The sequence below is a fragment of the Teleopsis dalmanni genome, chromosome X (assembly GCF_002237135.1).
Source record: "Teleopsis dalmanni isolate 2A chromosome X, ASM223713v2, whole genome shotgun sequence".
Lineage (NCBI taxonomy): Eukaryota > Metazoa > Arthropoda > Insecta > Diptera > Diopsidae > Teleopsis > Teleopsis dalmanni.
In genome coordinates, this window is record NC_051848.1 from 91,336,429 (window position 1) to 91,354,263 (window position 17,835).

Below are 17,835 nucleotides of genomic sequence, written 5' to 3' on the forward strand. Positions count from 1 at the left end.
CAGTTGTTGTTGGTATTTGGTTGCATTTGTGTTGTGAAACAAAAATGAATTTATAAATATTTATGTTGCTACTGCACTGCTACTGCCGCTGCTGCTGCCGTTGCTGCTGCTGCTGCTGCTGCTGTTGTTACTCGCGGCTTTCAGACAAGCACATGCTGAGGCTGTCTTGCATGCTTTTCGTTTCTTGTGTTTTGGTTTCTCTTATTTTTATTTTTATTTTGTTTTTATTTTTATACTTTTGTTTGTTTTTTCTTTGAGTCAAGTTTTTGTATTTGTATTACGTTGTTTTTGTTTTTGTTTTTGTTTTTATTCGTATTTTTGTGTTTGTGTTGTTGTTCACGTTGTCGTTTTATGTCTTATTTGTTGATGCTTGGATTTGGTTTTGTTCAAGCTTAGCTTTCCTACTTCAATATCTCTGTTTATTGTTCTTCTTGTTGTTGTTTTTTCGTTATAATAAATTTTTGTGTTTTGCATTTCACATTATGGAGGCACTAATTAACACCATCAACGGCAAGAGAAGAAAATAAAATAATATAAAAATTAAATAAATAAATTTCAAAAATTATTTTATGCAAAAATCAAAAAAATTTCTCATTTCTTATATCTTGTATCTTGCATGGTTTAAATTGTTGTTATTGTTATCCGGCTGCAGTTATTGTTTTTATGGTAGTAGTAGTTGTTGTTGTCACTGTTGCAGCATTAAGCACGAACAGCAACAACACTGCACAGCACACGGTCTATTTTGACAATTGGAATGCAGAGTAAATGCAGTAAGGCAATCTGACCAACCACATTTGCCAAAAATCATAACAACAACAACAACAGCGAACAAACAGTTACAAAATGTGTTTGAAAAGCAAAAAAAAAAACAAAAAAAAACGACACTGAAGAAGAAAATTTATGTAGAAAAATAAAAATAGTTTAATACGAAACCAAGTAAAATTCTTATTAGATTTAAAAAGAAAAATCTAATTGGAAAATGTACTCATGAGCATAACTGGCACAGCAGCTGATTTTTGTTTAACACGCGCTTCTCTTCCCCGCCCGCTGGCAATAAAGTAACTTGTTTACGAAACTCATTAGTGCTGTTTTTATATACAATTTTAATTTGTTTGGATTTTTGCAATTTTTAATTTTTTATGAATTTCTTAAATTATTTAGTTAAACATTTTAATTTTCAAGCAACAACCAAGCACATACCGCAATTTCAACATTTTTATTAAACAAATATGCGTTAATTAAATTTTTTTAAAATTAACTGAAAAATCGGTTTACCGACACTTTTATATCTTTTACAAAAATATTTTAATTTTTTATTTTAAAAAGTTTACGCGCTTTACCCTACGAAGAATCAGGCAAGTTCTGTGGATGATGTTTCACTCGTTACAACAATGCGTCAAAAAAAATTTGGTAACACCAACCACTCCAAACGAACGTAAAAAACAGACTGAGTCCATTGCTCGAGTGAATCGTTTATATTCTGGCTGCTCTCGTGATGACGGAATGAATGAACAGTCGGAGTGAATTTGTTTACCTCAATCGACACACAAACATCCACATGCGTGAGTAGCACGAGAACTGTGTAAGTGACTGAGTCTAGTTGGATTTTGTGTAATTGCTGTGTATTAGCACAACTTACTTTTGACAATCCAAAGATTCAATCGCTTTAATCAATAAACCGCAGTTTCTCGAAATATTTTACATGAAACGCAACTACTTTATATTGTTAAAAAAGTTTTACTTAGAAAAGTAAAACTAACAAGTGGAACTAATCGTCGCAGTGTTGGTGTTGGTAACTCTAGTAAATTCTTCTAATCAATTTAAAGTTGCCCATATGTGTAAATAGACAAACATGTATATAGATAACGCACTTTGATCTTTCAATAATTAACGTGACTTATTTATATGATATTACTAATATCACCAATATAATAGGGGTATTCAGGGAACTGATTAGTTGCTTAGTTAATTAAGAAACTTCATGTAAAAAAAAATAGCATTTTGATGTTAATCAGTTGCCTGAACGACCCAAAATGCGTAATCTGATTAATTTGCTGTGTGCAAATGCCTTGGCAGCACTCGTATCAACAACAAGAGCGAAACATATGTTAACAGTGAAATACTCAAATATTCGTAAATTTTAATATCATTTAAATTTATCATATAACTAAAATTGCAAACATATCATACATCAAGAAGTAGAATATTCAATTTTATACTTTTTAATTATATTTTAACCCGTTAAAAACTATAATTTTATTGAATTTTATTTATTAATTTATGTTGTTATTTTTGCGTTTTCTTTTTAAGATACCCTATGCTCATAGCGCCGACACTTGGTACTGGCAGCACTATTAATCAAATTTTCACTAATCTGAGAATCTCCGAGATAGTAGATTCTCTGCTTAGTTTCTTTCTGTATGCAAATTTTTGTTGTAATCAACTACTAAGCAACTAATCAGTTGCTTGAATACCCCTATTATATAGACATATTGGAAATCGAAAGAAAACGGATAATAATAAGATGTATTTGTTAAACACTTTAGTATTAAATGTGAAATCAAATCAATCGGTTATTAAATCAGTAAATTTAATTTACTCAAGCGATTCGTGAGGTCTAAATCTTAGCCAAGATCTAAATCTTGACTAATAAAACGACAGTTTAATATAAAAAAAAGTGACCTCACCGTCTCATTGCTTGACAACGATTTAACAGAAAATTTTATATTAAATTAAAATTTTAGAATTTCCATCGTGACATCAAAACCACTGTGTGAGACTTGAATCCGCTAAGACCAACGTTTACTGCAAAATGGACACATTTTAGCTGAAACCCATTTCAATAATCAAAGCAAGAGCAGACATTCGAGTATAGTAGATTTAGTATTTAGAATACAAATATATTCGTATCTAAGTATCTAATATAGTCGTATCTAGAAACTAGTAAGGAAAAGAAGCGAAGTAGTAGTTACTCACTAAGAGTAAACTCTGTGCAAGTAGTCGTTGTCGACATGATTGTAGAGCGGAATTATAGAAAAGACACAGATGATGTTGTCCAGATATAGAGCCAGGAATTGAGGAGGCTTGTAGTTCATATTATTAAGCTGGTCTATGGAAAATTAAGCAGTGTGAAGATTATCAGGGAGAAGACTGTGACGCTTGGTAAAATACCTTCGTCTTATAGATAACGAAAAATTACCTAATCGTTCGATGTTAGAAAACTTTTTGATATCGATGTTGGGAAAATGTCTACGCAGACCCGCTGGCAGTCTACGATGGTCTAAGAAAACTAATAAAAGTTACAGAGCTAATCGTCTCTTGTGGTTTTCTGTTTCTATTTATAACAAAACGATTCACCTTTATAAGTTACTGGTAGATACTGGTAGATATCAGCGGTAGTAAATTTCACAAGCGAACATCGTTCACTTAGGTCGTTTACGCGCGTATTGTCTTCCAGTCATAATTTTAATAGGCATGCTTAGTGCAGCAAAGCAATCTATTTCAAACCCGAAAGCGATCTTCTTTTTTTTAATAAAACAAGCAATATTTTCAATTCGTGTATCCCAATACCAGACAGTCATTTGAGATAGAGAGAAACTAAAGTAGTGACCCTCCCTGTTGAGTAGTGCCAGAACAGATAAGTAACACTTCCCTGTCTTTCTTTAAGGTCACAGTAGTCATCGTAAAAAATCTTAAACTTATAGGCAAACCTGCGTATAAGACAATTTGTCTATAGGAAGGTATTTTTATTGGACAATGAGGTGCGAGGAAAACCTCACTGTGGTGTTCTTTGTTAATTGAAAGCGGATCATGTCGTACATTTGGTTTAACATGTGTGCTCTTCGTACCATTTTCTAGAATTATGCTTATGACTTGGAATCGACTTCAGATTAACCAATACACGACAATAGATGTCGTGAAAACACACACTTTTTTGAAACGAACTATTTAATATATAATATATATAATAATATACTTAATTACAATTTAAACACATTTGTAATCTCTTCATTTAAATTAATTAGTTTGATAATACGCATTCAGGTTTTAATTTTAATTTTCCTTATTCAGTACGTGATACTTTCCCCCAATTAAATGTGGATCGAATGGAGCACAATTCAAATTATTGCGGGTCTCTTTGTAATCAAGTGTTAGATCTACTAAATTAGAGTCCACAAAAAGTGAGTTGCCAACGCTTTTATTTTAATTTCATTCAACAAAAAGCACTGCGCACATCGAGGTTCAATCGCATTTACAAAATAAAAACGATTAATAATAATAGAAATCTAAATAAAGTCTTAACTTTGACTACTGCACTGACGTTAGCGTTATATGACGTTCATTTTATAAGAAAATGAACACTTTTTTACCAGGCCTTGCAATATGAAGTCTGAAATTAGTGGTAAAGATCCATTATATTTTAATGGCAAAATATATAATGTACAATAAGTAACAATATTTTATAAATTATTTTATAATTTAGCAGTATTTTCTGCACGAAAAAAAAATAATAATTCTCTTAAGGTTTGAATTTGAAAACGTTAATATATGTCTCACAAAAAACGTGAAGAATAAGCAATGCTGTAAGTTAGCTAAAGTTTGATATTTTGGATAATGTATAATAATGAGTAATGCTGGATAATTTTGAATAATACAGTTACCCCCTAATAGGGGTATTCAGGAAACTGATTAGTTGCTTAGTAGTTGATTACAACAAAAATTTGCACACAAAAATGAAACTAAGCAGAGAATCAACTATTTCGGTGATTCTCAGATTAGTACAAATTTGAATAATAGTGCTGCCAGTACCAAGTGTCGTAATAATAACTTAAAATGAACTTTAGTATAGAAATTTGTTAGCTGTCTCTCTCAGCTGATTGAATTGTGTGTAAGCAATTTTCACTGTTAACGTATGTTTCGCTCTTGTTGTTGATACGAGTGCTGCCAAGGCATTTGCACACAACAAATTAATCAGATTACGCATTTTGGGTCGTTCAAGCAACTGATTAACATCAAAATGCTTAATTTTTTTTTATGTAGTTTTTAAATCAACTAAGCAACTAATCAGTTGCCTGAATACCCCTATTGTAAGTCATTGACTGTTGCTCAATTAATTGTTTTCAAGCATTTGCAGTCGATTTCATTGCTTTAGCTTAAGTCTTAATATAAATCATATAGATACTAATGGCATTATACGAATATATAATAAAAAGATTAATATTTCTAATAAATTCACAATATAAGTTACTATACTATAAACCACGATCCCTTCACCCACTTCCCTCTCTCCTAAATCGCATCAACGCTTTCCGGCTTAGAAACCTAGACTTCTAAGTACTAAGCCAAGAAGGACTCTCTCCCCTAGTTTTGATATATTGGAACTTTAATATTCTACAATAATATTAATATTCTATAAGTAAAGTTTTATTTATTAAAAAGTTAAATTATTATTATAAATTAAATTAAATTATGAGAATGAAAAATTAAGGCTATAGTAAAATTTTAGCCGCCGTCTCGTTTGGTGTCTCGATTTTAACTACTTCGCTTGGCGTTTCAACTTCAACTGACTCACTTCGTTGTATTGCTCTCACTGCTGCGTCGATGAGTTCGGTACGAGCGTTTTCTCGTATGTTCTTTTCGCTCCCACATATATATTGAATGAGGTCACGTTGTATATCAACTGTTTACTTAATTGTAATCGTATTGAAGTAAACATTGAGTGGGGTCACATTATCTATCAACTTATTAAACGAATATTACCAAAAGTCAATGGAACATCTATTGCTATATTGTGTATTACAAGAGCTGCAGACAACTATTATGCCCAGTCTTAGTAACTGCTACAAGAAGCTCTTACCAGGCCTCCTACTACTTGTGGAGGACGGGTAGACTATAGAACATCTTTCCTTCTTGGTAGTTTTATTTCGACACATCCTAAATTAGAAATTTTAAAATTAATCGATTCGGAATAGATAACATAACAATTCATTAGTTCGGTGAGTCTCGTCCTGCAATTTTCCAATGCTCTGAAATTTTCCAGTTTAAAAATCCTTTTCAACATACCTTTTCTCAATTGTCATACTGTTCATCGATTTTATTTCGACGATGATCGCTTTTATTTCTACTAAAAACAAACACATCAGACTTGGTTTATTAAGAACGATTTTTACAAAAGTTATTAAATAATATTTGATGTTCGCATATCCAAAATAACTATTCCGCCAAATATCCTAAAGTTTAGAGAATTGGATATCGGAAATCTAATATCATTTCAATTTTTACGATCAGATGTATTTGTAGAAAGAACTATCTGAATATGACTATACTATCGAAATAGTCACGAAATATAAACAAATTAAATAAAAATACCTACACCAATGGTTCCAGGAATGACCGGATCTACATATACTCGTATACCAAAAGCAAGTACTGTTTGCTTCTTCCAATAGTTACAAAATATCGAACCTCGCAACTGCTACTTTTTGACATATTGACTAGTATTGCTAAACTCCACCAACCAGTTTTAAACGTATCTATTTGCATTCTCTCTACATTTTAACTAGCTATTTTGTTCTCACTCTCTCTCTCTCTCTCCCTCTCTCTCTCTCTGCCTCTCTCTCTCTCTCTTTTTAAAGCATTAATTAGTCATAAGTTTATATTGAAATATGAATACAAATAAATTTCGTACAAAACATGTTTATTTATTTTTGTTTATATATACATACATATATATATATATATAGGGGTGTTTAATTTAATTTATTTACGACACAAAAATAGTTTGTTTCCACACATATTAATTTTTATTTATTTTAAAATTCTACATTAAATCAAATTTTCTGGTTTTGATATTTATCATAAATTCCTTAATTTATTTAATTATTTTATACAAATTAATTTCCATGTAAATTGTCACAAAATATAACTTGTATTATAAAAACAATTAATTTTTTATACCAGTTTTTAATATGTACATTCTTTTTTGTTTTCTCTTTATTAAAATATTTATTTTTAATTATATATTCGTTTTTTTTATATGAAAAAATTAATTGGTCTTTTAAGTTTTAAAAATTTTTAAAAAAATTAAATCAACTTTTTTGTTTCAATTTATTTTACTTATTAAATTTTATTTTTTTATTTTGTTTTGTGCTTAACCATCATCAGTCAATTTTCACTCAATGTTAAAAAATTCTAACCTCACTTAAAATGTTTACATATTTAATATATTATATTTAATATTATAAAATAATAATTATTTTTAGGAATAAGTACATTTTTGAGATTTGATTACATATTTATTTTTTTTTTTACACATTTTATCTTTTAACTTTTATTAATTAATCTAAATAAAATACTAATTGCAAGTTTTGCAGGATGTTCGGTGCTATTGTTGTAGGTAAACTTAATTTATTATATGTATAAAAAAATTAATATTAACGTTACATTGTTTATTAGACATTTGCTATTTAAAATTATTTAAATATTTAATTTTTCATATTTTAAATATCTTCTACTTTACACCCTGCAAAAGCTTTTGCTTATACTCTTAAGAAAAGGCACACATTTTACTACACTTTTCCTTAAACATAATACAATATTTTTATATATTTACCCAAACCACTTAAAAGTTAAAACAATTAACGTTAAAAATAAATATCTAAAATAAAAATATGACATATTACATAAAAAAATATATTGCAGAAAAAAGAAATGTTAAAACAGGCTTAATGTATATAAACAAATAACTAATTGCTTACAATAAAAATCAAAGTTCTTTTTAAGTAGTACGTTTACTAAAATATAATTATTTTAAAAATAAATAATACAAAATTTTTGTTCCAACAATAATAAAAATAAAAAAAAATAAATTATTATGTCAACACAGTTGCTTTTGTTCCTAAAACGACCATTCAATAAGCACGCCATAAATCTTTTAATTAATTAATTTGTTTAGTTTAAATAGAAAAAAATTAAATAGAAAAAATATTTATAAATTATTTCTAGAAACGATTCAACTTCTTTAATTATATATGTGTCTACAAATCGTAAAATATTTCAGTTCCTAATCGGATAGCCAGCCATAAGTCAAAAAATTTCTAGTTCCAGCAATGGGAGATTATTTTTAAAAAAGTGATTTTAATTTGATAATAGCAAAATGAAATGCAGTTAATATGGTTTGTCGGGTTAGTGCAAAAACATCCAAAACAGAGATTTATCAGAAACTATTAAAAAAGATCTAACATATTATAAATGCAATATCAAGAATATACGTGTTCTCATCAAGAGTGTTTACAAGTACAACAACCTGGAGGGCCGCTTAACCACACGTCTCATCCATTTAATTCTGTTCTCCCACTGCTACCGACTCCATTACAAAACTTGTATTGATCATCAGATTTATTAAATATATAACAAATAAGTCACCCTAAAAGTTTTGAAAGGAATTAACCAACGCAAACGAACTCCAGACTCTTTGAAATAAGAGGGTACATGCGAGCAATTGGTAATTACAAGACGTACTAGTATATGTACTGATAAAGGTATATTGAAAGCTTTATATTGGTAGCCTTCAAGAGTCTTACATTATTTCGGCAACTCTTGTGAGAGGAGTATAGGTGACTGGTCTACAATATTCTTCTTCTTCATTCCAGTACGTTCGCAGGGGAACATTGGACCATAACGAACTTTTTCCAACTGTCACGATTTCTTGTCGGGGAGTTCTACATTACAATGGATTGATATTGTTACAGCAGATCATGAAATATATGAACACAAGAAGAAAGGAAAAAAATATGAAATATAGATACTGCACCTTCACTTATCTTATTACGGACATCAAAATCTCTGGTACAAGTAAGCAATTTAATAAGAAGAAAACATTTTTAATGTTCTTATTGAAGAGGTCGTTTTTTAAATTCTTATAAGAATTGCGGTTTATATACTAAAAATAAGGAATTAAATAATGTTTTTAAACTAATTTTGATTATGTTGCGATATTAAGGTAATGTAAATTATTGTTTATAATCTATTTACTTTTTAACTTTTTGTTTTAATTAAATGGAAATTTGAGAGTATTGGAAGCTTGAGAGCTATGTAGTGATTTTATGGTGGGGTATGGGATTGGCTTAATTTTAAGTAATTAGGAAGAACAAAGTTTTTTACAAAAACAAGCTTTTTTAAATATATATTTATTAATTTAACTTAAAGTAAAAATATTTTTTAAAACTTATACATATATGTTTAAACTAATATGTAAATGTTTTTTAATCCTGTTGCAGGATTTTATACTTCATTAATGATAAAAAGATAAAATTAAAATTTTATATATTTTAATGAATTGCAACTTATGTTTTAATGCAACTCATGCTTTGAAAAGTTTATACATATAAGTATATAAATCTATAACAGCTGCAGCAGTATACTAATAACAACATCAATATCATTCTACAAACTCTTAAAATCCTTCTGTCAGCTAAAAATCTGAATTTTCTACTTGAATTTTATAAATGAATTTTATATTTTATAAAGAAAAACGAACCGAATACGGCGGGCTTTAATTATATAAACCCGGAAGGGATATTAAAAACTGACTATGTCATGGATTCATATGCTAAGGTTGTTAGCGATTCGATTTGTAGCATTGTAACATTGATCCTACGATCACTATATATGAAGAAGAAAACACAATTCTGTCAACCAAATGATTACTAACATATAATTTTATTATAAAGATTAAATTACTAAGAACTAAGAACTGACGGGACGAATGATTACATTCCACAATTACATTCTCTCATTAGTTATACTAAAATTTTCTATGACGATCACATAAACTAGATTAAAACAGCAACCCTAGCAAAGTGTAGTTTTTAATGGAAGACAAATATAAAACAATAGGGGTACTCACGATCTCGTGCACTGAACTCAGTAACCGAGTAACATAATAACAAAATACATTTCGAATGCATATATTTTGCTGTTAGTACTTCACAGTTACCAATATATGCGATTACTAGATTTATGAATATCTCAAATAATATAGAACAATTAAAATACAAGCTTCGTGTGTGTATGTGTGTTTATGATTAGAGCGATAGTTAAATAAATATAAGAAGTTATATCGTAACTACATTGATCTGCGTCGAAAATTTTACAATGAACGGACTCTTATGGTCGAACAATTTTTGGTTGTATGGAGTATGCTATTCATAGGTACTAAATTGTTTCTAGTAAAATTGTGAAATACTACCAACGAAAGGTGTTCGCTTAACAAGGATATCCATCAAGAGAGACTTTTCACTATATTCAAAGAAGTCATCATTACAAAGACAACTAAAATTATTGAAAAGATGTATAAGATCTCAAAATGTGGAATACAAAGTAGATAATAGATAATATAAAACTCTACTAATAACTACCACAGCTGCTATAAAATATACTTAATTTTAATTTTATTTATTTTCTTTATAATCATTTTAATTGCACTAAATCTAAATACTATATTGTTTTGTAAAAACGATTTTATCCTTGCACATAAAAAATTAGTTTCAATTGAAGGTTTCTTTTCGAATAGCTGCGACAAATTTTTTAAAGATATGACAGAGTGTTAATTCTAAAATTAAATTATATATATAAGATAATACATTTTTGCGAAATGCCATATAGAAGTTTGTGTTTATAATACATATATATGCATATATTATTGTTTTTTTTTAACTGTTATAATGCACACTTATTAATCTTCGATCTAGTTGCACTTTGGCTAGATTTCTGTGTTGATTTAAGTGTTTCGATTCTCTTTTAAATTTCTTATTGACATAAGTGTTGTTTTCTTAATTGGATTGTATTTGTGGCCATAGAATATTATAAGATCAGTATTTATACCAAACTGGTGTACTACTGAAAATTTTGCATCGGTTTATTTATTTATATAAAAGTCCTTTACATTGAGCGAACCTGCTTCCTAAAAAAAAAAATTAATATAATAATAATTAGTAATTATTAAGATGATTTCGTAAATAGCTAATATCTAAAAGTAGCCTATTCTTTAGCTCTATATAATAGACTAGATATCTGCGCCTTGACCCAAGTTGACTTCAATGAAAATCCCACCCACTCTCAAACCATTCTTGTTCCTAAACAGATCCCTTACTTTCGCACACTGCCATCACCTAATCACTTCCCAACCCATGTGCACGTTTTTGTAGTTCCTTTCATCTTTTTCCTTTTATCTGCTTGATAGATCTCCAAGTTTTACCAGAACAATAACAATATCCTCTTTAATATTTAATATGTTATATTTAATTTCATATATTACTAATTTAATTTATGAACTTTGTAAACTTTTTTGTTCATATATAGTATATAGCAGAATATGTATCCCAAAATCAAATGTTAATTCTTAGATAATTCTTAGGAATCTAATAATAGCTTTTATATTTTGTTTATTGTTAATTATACTCAAGTTATTTTTAAGCGATTATCACTCATTAAATTTCAGTATTGAAAAACATAAGAAAATTTGGCACAATTAAACTTTAATATTAAATCTGCTCTACTATTAGATTTAAAAAAATTATATACATAATGTGAAGTTGAGTTTGATACTTACTGCTTTTTTATTACCTCTATCTTCATTACAGCCTTCTAGTAGCCCTTGATAGATTTGCTTCAAATATCGTAATATACTCCATCAAAATAGCATTAGTATTACTGTAAATACTAGAAGCTTTGCATAATTTTGCTTTCGGTGCATATTCTACAGGCTCGTTTAAGTTAGCTATTGATAGTTTCGCGTCCAGCATACAGTCTGCAGATTCTACTACCATGTTTACATCTCTATCAATCACTGTTTATATCACTAGTTATTCATATTCATTCATGGTTTTGGTACACATGCTACAGTTCAGCTGATTTCGTTTTTTTATCAATGTTTATACTACGATCTATTGATAGTTTCACTCTCAATATAAGTTTTGTAGACTCAAGAGAGTATATATACATCACTCTGTTTATATCATTAGCTTATATTGTTTATATCATTAGATTCTACTGCGATTGCATAAACATTAGTAAAACAATTTTCTTCAACATTTGAATTGTAATGTGAAAGATCTCCACCCTTTAATCGCGAGCTTTCTATTTGAGTCATCGTATACGACTGTATAGAACTGTCATTACTTTAATAAGAAATCGATGCATTGAAATATTTTTACACAGTCCATGGATTTAAATATCCACAATTAAGTGTAGCAGTAAACTCATCTAGTCGAGTAGTTGGATTCTAAAATTATAAAAATATTGCAAAATTAATCAATACGCTTATAGAATTTATTTAATAAATTTTAAATTGACTTACCTCAAATATAATAAGATAACTACACATATGAAGATTTCAGAAATGTTAAGAAGCACGTGAGTAGAACCCACATATGTGAAGTGACATATATAGAGGACACATACATATATAGAAAATACACTTATTATAGAAGATAAGTACATAATTTGGTAGAAATACGTTACTTTTTATTTTTGTTAGAATACAAATTTTTAAAATATTTTAATTGAGGAATAAGCATTTACGAGCATTAAAAGCATTATATTTAAATAATTTTATAATTGTTTTTTTTTTGGCATTTTGAAATTGTTTTTAGAATTTGGTTATTGTTCCATGAACGTTTTTTATTGATTAATGCAATAATAACAATACAGTGCACGCTCAATATTCGCGACAATCCATTATCGCGACGGGCCAGTTATCGCGACAGCTTAATTTTTAGCATTGCAGGTTCTACAATGGCGACAGTTAACAAAAAAGGTTCTATTTTTGCGACTTTTATTTTTTTATTCTAACTGTAATATGTATATCTACTTCCCTGGTTTGATTGCAATGCTATGCCACATTTTTGTCTTAAAATAAGCAGCAATAAGGGAAATCTCCGAATCTTTCATATAGAAAAGACCAAAGAGAATTTTGGAGTGGTATTTGCAGTGAATTATTTCCGTAGAAAGTAATGAGGACCAAATACAATTATCAGAAGCGGAAGCGGAGATTTCATATGACAGTGGTCATGAAGAAAACAAAATTAAAGTAGACGACGTTATTACATCGATTGACATGTGCATATAATGGGCTTTGGAAAATGACAACCCGACAACAGCACTATATGAACTACGTGATTCAGCCATTATTTTGAAAAATAATTTGCCAAAAAAGCAACTTAAAATCTCCAACTTTTTAAAAATATAAATATATATAAAATGTATATATATAAATATATGTATATAAATAAAAACGATTTAGTTTATATTAATTCCACACTATTTTTTCAATGGAATTAGGGTTCGGTTATCGTGAAATCGATTTCCAACCGTGCACTGTAGAACTAATTAACATAGTTTAAATTAAAGTTATTATTCTTTCAAGTTTATAGTACACAATCCGTATGGTATAGATGGGTACTTGATTGCGGCATGAAAAAAGAACATTTTTGTGTTCTGAAATGTGACAGACGAGTTTTTCAAGAAATCGCTATATCAGGTAGATTATATGTATATAATACTTTTTTCAAATACTTTTTCAATGCAATGTAACTGTGCACATATCAAATCATCACAGGTCAAAAAACTATCGTAGTTCTTAACAAATTTTTTTTTCTATGAAGCGTATATAGTACATACATATATAATAGTAACAAAAATACTATTTATAATTAAATATAAAATACAGCCTTACAATAAGGAGTTGATATTGAAAAGATTTACGAATGTAGACCTCAGCACTAAGTAGAAAATTTATGACTTGAGTCTTATTTTTTATCAAAAAAATATATCAACTGTTTTTTAAAAAGCAGTTTATACTCTTCGAGTTTAAAAAATTTTAATTATGTAAATTAAAGCAAATCAAAATTGAAATTTTTAATAATTAGACATTTTCAAATAAATAATTATTTACTTTGAAAGTCAAATTTATTGCCAATGGAGAGATTATAGATTATTGAACCGAAAGGACTAAACATGCTCGAATACTAATTCCTCAATAATTATAAAATACAATACAAATTACATACACGTGTCCATAACAGTCTTATATATATATATATATGCATAAATAAATATATAATAGTTGGCATAATAAAATGAATTTGTTTCTGTAATAAACTGATACTAAAACAGTTTCATTAACTTTTGAAATCAAAATATTATAGAATAATATACTTTTTAGTTAGTTCTTCTTTATCTAAAATAGTCTTTTCGTTTTCCATGTGTGCTTTTAAGAAGTTCTTTTATACACATTAATTTTATAATTATTTTTTATATAATATTAATTAAAAATATAAATACTTTTAAGTATAATTATTTTATGTTAAATTTGATTTTTAATTTTTTTTTTGTTTTTAGTATTTTTTATCTATATATATATATATCTATATATATATATATCTATGTATATATATATCTATATATATATATTTCCAGATATATATATATATATATATAATTTTATATATTAAAAAATATATAAATATTTTATGTACATATTTGATTTGTGTCGTTTGCATTTGAAAAGTCTATTATTTATTTGAATCTCTTATTATTAAGTAAAGAAGACAAATTAAAAATAAGATTTGGCAAATAATTTCATATTATTTTTTTTTTTTTTGTCTTCTTTGTATTAGTATTAGTATCTTTCACTAACTTTATACGTTTTAAATGGAATTCTATCAGTTTCACGATTTAGGCACATGTTTTCTATTCCTTCCTTCACTGCTCCTTTCGAATTCATTTTATAACATATAATGAATTTCCTTATATATTAAATTATAGCTTTTGCATTTTCGTTTATTGAAAATGAGAGAACTATCGTATTTTTCATCGCATTGCTACTGTTTCTGAAGTATAGCTTCTGTTGCAGTTCAAAGCTATAAGATAAATTTTATTTGATAAAAATTTTGTTGATTGAAGTAGCATTTGTCAATGTTCCCCACGTAACAGCTCCACTAACAAATTGAAATCGCCGCCGTCACGAGATTTTATAGTCAACATCTCCTTGCCAAGCTATTAAAAGTAAGAAGAAACGTAATAATAATTATATATAATATTAAAAGAACACCAGAAATGTAAAGCAGACAACATTCAACATCCTTCAAAATACATTAAAAAATTATACAAAATACTTAAATATAAAATTAATATTAAGTTAAATACACATCGATAATAGTAATGTATATTCACCTTTTCCAGAGTACAGACATAAGCGGTATTGGAATACCTATTGCCACGTGAAAATTATTATTGAAAAATAGTGTCGTGTAAGAAACCAATAGGTCTTAGACAATCCAAGCCTTGTTTATTTTATAGATTCATGTGGCTGAAACTTGATTGAAGAAAGCCAAGAAAATTGCTTTAGAGGGAATATTTCTTAGATCGTAATACAACCATTCTACAATCATTGACAGGCTATTTAATAGGCAGTAGTCAGGCTAGAACTACCATCCCATTAGGTAGACAACAAAATAGTTTAACACTTTTTCTGTAACCCTGGCTATGTGTAAAATAAGTTTCTTTAACACTTATACGTCCAGCTCTTTGACTTTATAAAGGCTTTAAAATGAATCCATATATAAAAGCAGTAACGATGCTAGATATCAAATTAATTAATATATGGTAGATCGATAGCCACAATAACCTAACCCAATACATTTTTTTTAAAGCTTTATAAGAGGAGTACATTAAATGACAATTGCACTTCAAAAAAAGATATTATTTCTATTGAACCAATTAACTGAAATTTCCTGAAGAATTATTGCTAAATTGTTGCTAAATTATTGCTCTTATTCTATTGATTTTATTCTACTATAATCGAATATATTATAATATTTTGAATTACAAGCTCATGCTTCATCACTATATACATAAACAAAAAGACTCAATCTGTATCGTAAAAGATAGAACTAGCTTATGTGGGCATTTTATAATAAAATAAGTCATCATAGAATAACTAGCTAACATTGCCAGATATTCCAACTCAGTATTATTAGTTTAAACAGATATTAGTAAGGTGTCAAGAGTGCTTAAAGGTGTTAATTTTTTTAAAATAAAAAATGAATTAAACGAAACATACTTGAAAATAGCAATGTGGGGGCTGAATAATTGTCACTGATAGGCTACTGATGGAGACATGAGTTTCATTGAATTAATCACTGAAACAAAATCAAAAATTAATCTCTTGGTCCCCCAACTCAATAAGAATAATATAAACAAATATAAATGAGATGTGCGAAAAGTTTAAATAATGATTACTTTTTAAACATAGAAAAATTCAATTATACAAAAAAATACTTAAATAAGGCATATATATGTATGTGCTAATTGGTTTATATATAACAAGACCTTCGAGAGTGAGTCGACTTTAATTGCACCAGTCATTTAAACAAAAAAAAAAACAAAAACAAAAAATCTGTAAAAATACAGGATTATAAGCGACAGGACTTTTAAGACATTTCATTACATGTTCTAGTAATTAGACTATATAAAACAAGAACCTGAATTTTAGTGGACTGATTATTTAAATAAAATAAAAAACCGAAGTTATACTTCACTAAGAATTCATGGGTTTCAGTAAACATACATATGTTGAATTTATTTCATCAATTCTTATCTGATTTCTGATACATCTTTTTAGAAACTTCAACTTGCCGTAACACTTAACAACTAGTAGTTATAATCTAATTAGGTGGTTTCTTTAATTTTCTTCTTGCTTGAAGTAGAAGTTAAGAATTTTTAAAAAATTTAAGGGTTGGTTTCAACAAATCTTGATGTCAAATCTAAAAATTTACTTTATAAACAGCTATTTATTTTTCTTCATAGGTTAACGTACACGAGATCAACAAAGTAATACTATATAATGACATATAGTACATGTACAACCACACAAGATATCTAATTCCAGTAAAACTCACTTGACACGTCCGTTGCAAATCAGGTATGCGCAACAGTAACTCGCCAAATTTGGACGGCGTTTCTGGATAATGGGCAAGCGTATATGCTTGTAAACTCTGTAATGCTTTCTCCTGACATTCACGTACTTTTACTGGTTCTAGTAATTCGGATGTATCTATAAAATTCAAAAATATTACAATAATAATTTATTTTGTTATGTATGATTTTGCATTTACCGGATTGTAGCAAAACTATCACTTTCATCGCTACATACTCATAACGATCAACACGTAAGCGTCTTAAATGGTCAGTTAGGTTAAGCATTCGCTCAATGCAGGCCTATAAGAGTAATAATCTTAATATATTGTCGCTCTATATGCTTCAAAATTAAAAATACCTGCAGACCACTTGATTTTGCTTGGGTGAGCGTTATTTTTTTGCCTTGCGACATTTTTATTTCGCCCGGTGTGTCTATCGAACGAAAGCAGCATGAAAACAGTAAAAGCTCACACCACGAATTAATAAGCAGACATATCTGGTCGTCAATCTGAAAGAATATAACAATATTATAGCACGACTATCATCTATTTTTAGGAGTACAAATATCACCGAAATATTTTTAAAAAGTGGCAAACTTTTACACCATTTGACAATTTTGTAGAGCCGATGATCAGCCACATTACACAGATGCGCTATCAAATCTGGATTGGTGTTCTCACCATTCCCAAAACCTGCACTGGCCAGCAGTGGATTAGTCACCTGATTGGTTCCGGTTGGGTTAGTGGAGGATGTTGTTGCATGAGACGAAGACGATGATGACAGCGGTTGATTTACACGTGTTAGTTCACCCTCATTGAATTGCCAAAGATGTTCTACATCCATAATTTCCTAATA

At 28.5% G+C, this 17,835-nt stretch overlaps 1 protein-coding gene across 4 annotated transcripts in view; it reads right to left on the reverse strand.

Annotated features, from left to right (window-relative positions):
* Positions 1-10,588: 10,588 nt before the first annotated feature.
* LOC119687147 (nuclear hormone receptor FTZ-F1 beta) overlaps positions 10,589-17,835 on the reverse strand; it is a gene marked incomplete at its 5' end in the record, with an annotated part of 45,364 nt that continues 38,117 nt past the window's right edge. The window contains 8 exon segments of one of the 4 annotated variants that reach the window (XR_005253108.1): positions 10,589-10,963; positions 11,626-12,283; positions 12,359-12,377; positions 14,699-15,057; positions 16,962-17,116; positions 17,178-17,280; positions 17,339-17,488; positions 17,551-17,829. Coding sequence is in view for 1 of the 4 variants with exons in the window: in XM_038101350.1 (XP_037957278.1) it covers positions 14,974-15,057; positions 16,962-17,116; positions 17,178-17,280; positions 17,339-17,488; positions 17,551-17,829 (771 nt within the window). 4 annotated transcript variants of the gene reach the window in all.